The sequence below is a fragment of the Lepeophtheirus salmonis genome, chromosome 1 (assembly GCF_016086655.4).
Source record: "Lepeophtheirus salmonis chromosome 1, UVic_Lsal_1.4, whole genome shotgun sequence".
Lineage (NCBI taxonomy): Eukaryota > Metazoa > Arthropoda > Copepoda > Siphonostomatoida > Caligidae > Lepeophtheirus > Lepeophtheirus salmonis.
The window spans coordinates 9,311,229-9,313,905 of NC_052131.2; the positions used below are offsets into that span (position 1 = coordinate 9,311,229).

A 2,677-nucleotide genomic window follows, 5' to 3' on the forward strand; every position below is an offset into this window, starting at 1 on the left:
ATAATAAAGAAATTGCACGCTGATAAATTCTTATGATTTACAACACTAACTATGTGCATATTTAGGTACCTACATGTCTCTTAGAAGTGATAAAAAAAACAAGAATTAAATAAATGTATTTAAACGTTGAAGCCTAGATCTATATGATAATAAATTTCACATTTCACATTTTTAAATATTAATTTCTTTTTTTTCATAACATATGAACATTATATATGTAGTTATTCGTTGAAAGGCTGAGTCCTTATCTCTTACATTGATGCTTTAAATATTAAACATTTCTTTTAACCTTCATCGTCTTATTTCAGCCCCCCACTCCCCACCCCTTCTCCTCATTTTTTTGACTTCAAGAAAAAGTATATATTTATATTATATGTGAATATAAATATATGAGAACATATTTTATAAAAGTTTGAGAAAAAGAAAATAATAAAAAGATAAAATACTATGCTTTTACTTCTCTCTTCAAATATTTTTTTCTCCTCTCTATAAAACAGTCTACTTAAGGAAAGAAGATTTATGAAATAGAAGTTCATTAATAAATCAAAATCATGTACCTTTGTTTTATATATTTATTAAGTCTACTATTGAAGGATTATTAAACACAAACAAGGACAATCATGAAATAAATAAAGGAAGTGCTGTTTAAGTTGTTTCATATTTATATGGGCGTGCTACTTTACAAATTAATCAGATACCGGTAGTTGCATAAATAAGCGGACTATTTGGAACAAATAATTAAATGTGTAATACAATTCGTATGATGTATTTTTTTTTTGAGATTTATATAATAGAGAATTTATTCTGGTATAACATTTAATAAAATTACTGAATATAACCCCCATCAGCTGCTATGACACCCTCCAAGCGCCTGCAGAAGGCCTTGCATACATTGATGATGTAATGGTCTTCCATGGCTGCCCATTGTTCATTGACGCTGGCCTTCAATGAGTCCAAATTCAGGTGGCGGGTAGCACAGGCCTTCTTCTCAATTTTCCACTACACACTGTAGTCAAAGGGATTCAAATCAGGTGATTAAGGTGGCCAAATGTTTTTGCTCCAATATGGCATGTAGGCAGCGAGCCAATTCTGAGTCATTCCAGAGGAATCGGGCAGGTGCCCCATCCTGCTAGAAGATAAAGAGGCCCCATTAGAGATCTTGAGGGCCTATGGAAGGACCTTTTCCTTCAATATCTCCAAGTAGGTCTCTGATTTAAGTCGGAAACCAGTTTTGAACCAAATTAGATCCATTTTTGCCCTATTTGATGCAGTGGCACCAAACATCATCACAGATGCTGGATGTTTGACTGTGTTGATTGTCCGAAGCTCCTCAACTATGTCCCTGTTGTCATTGAAGGCCATCACACGGTCACTTGACCTGTTGAACACTGGATCAACAGTGAACTTCTTTTCATCTGAAAAAATGATGATACGCCTAGCCGGGGCATGCTTGATATCATTCAGCATTACTTTGCAACGTATCGCGTTGAAGTTGAGAAATAAAGGTATCTCAATCATCCTTAGAGATTGGTCACCAACTTCTTTTAAAGCCTTATGCCTAATGGTGGCCTTATAAACATTCATGTCTTCAGCCACCTTTGTCATGGAAGTCTTTGGGTTGGCCATGAAGACCTCCTTCACCTCATCTACATTGATTTTCCGTGGTGTGCTGGTCCGAACAACCTCCTTCAGATCTTTTTCCTCCTTAACAATCTTCTGGACCTTGAACATAGTAGTCCTAGATAGTCCAGTGTCCTTCATTATCTCCTTGACAGACCTACAGGTGAGGAGGAGAGTGGCAACCATATGACGTTTGGCCTCGTATTTTATCGTAAACGACTTTGTTTGATGCGAGTAAGAAAAACAAAAACAAAGCCAAAAGATTTACCGAGTTATTTGTGCTAGAATTATTTATTTCCGGTTACGGAACCTCGAGATATAAGCGTTTAAAAATTAGGCCACGTATTTATGCAACTACCGGTATAAAAGTCATATGAAAAAAATATAAGACATCATAGCAAGCACGGACCAACTCCATCGAAATGCTGCACCATTCCCTAATTAGGGAGACTTTAAATTTGAATGAGAGGCCTTTCATGTGAAATGGAGAGTATTTCAAGATCCATCGGATTCATATTTGGATTTGATGGAATCCAAATGTCACAACTTCAAAAGGTGCGAGACGATTCTCACACCATATCTTCTTGAAAGGTTCTAACCTCTTTCATGTTCTGGGGATTGATCAAAATGTGTGTCCACTCACTCAATGTTGTTAATTTTTACAATTTGAAGGCACAAATATAAGATATTACTTACATTAGCTGCTAATGACTTACCACGCCATAACGAACACAGATTGTTACTTCTAGTCGATTCTACAAAATGAAAAGGTCCATTTTTTCAACCAAACTTCGATCATGTTTTGAGTTGAATTTGGCCTTAAAAGAAAAAAACTATAATATCACTTCCCAAAAAAATAAGGAAGAACGGCTCAAATGGACAGTTGTTGTACAAAGAAAAAATGGAAAATTTCAGAGTCCTCAAAAATTTATTTGATCCCTTTTAGAAGTTGTGATTAGATTCAAGGTTTGTCTTTAAGTTAATTTTTAGCCATAAGCTCCAAATACTGACTCTATTAAAATTTATATTTAATTAGGACTTCAGAGACGAGTTCTAA

General features: G+C 35.1%; 1 protein-coding gene across 1 annotated transcript; it reads right to left on the reverse strand.

Moving 5' to 3' along the window:
• Positions 1-1,167: 1,167 nt before the first annotated feature.
• LOC121132098 (uncharacterized) lies at positions 1,168-1,761 on the reverse strand. The gene has a single exon (XM_040727545.1). The coding sequence runs from the start codon at positions 1,759-1,761 to the stop codon at positions 1,168-1,170; it is 594 nt and encodes a 197-aa protein (XP_040583479.1).
• Positions 1,762-2,677: the final 916 nt, after the last annotated feature.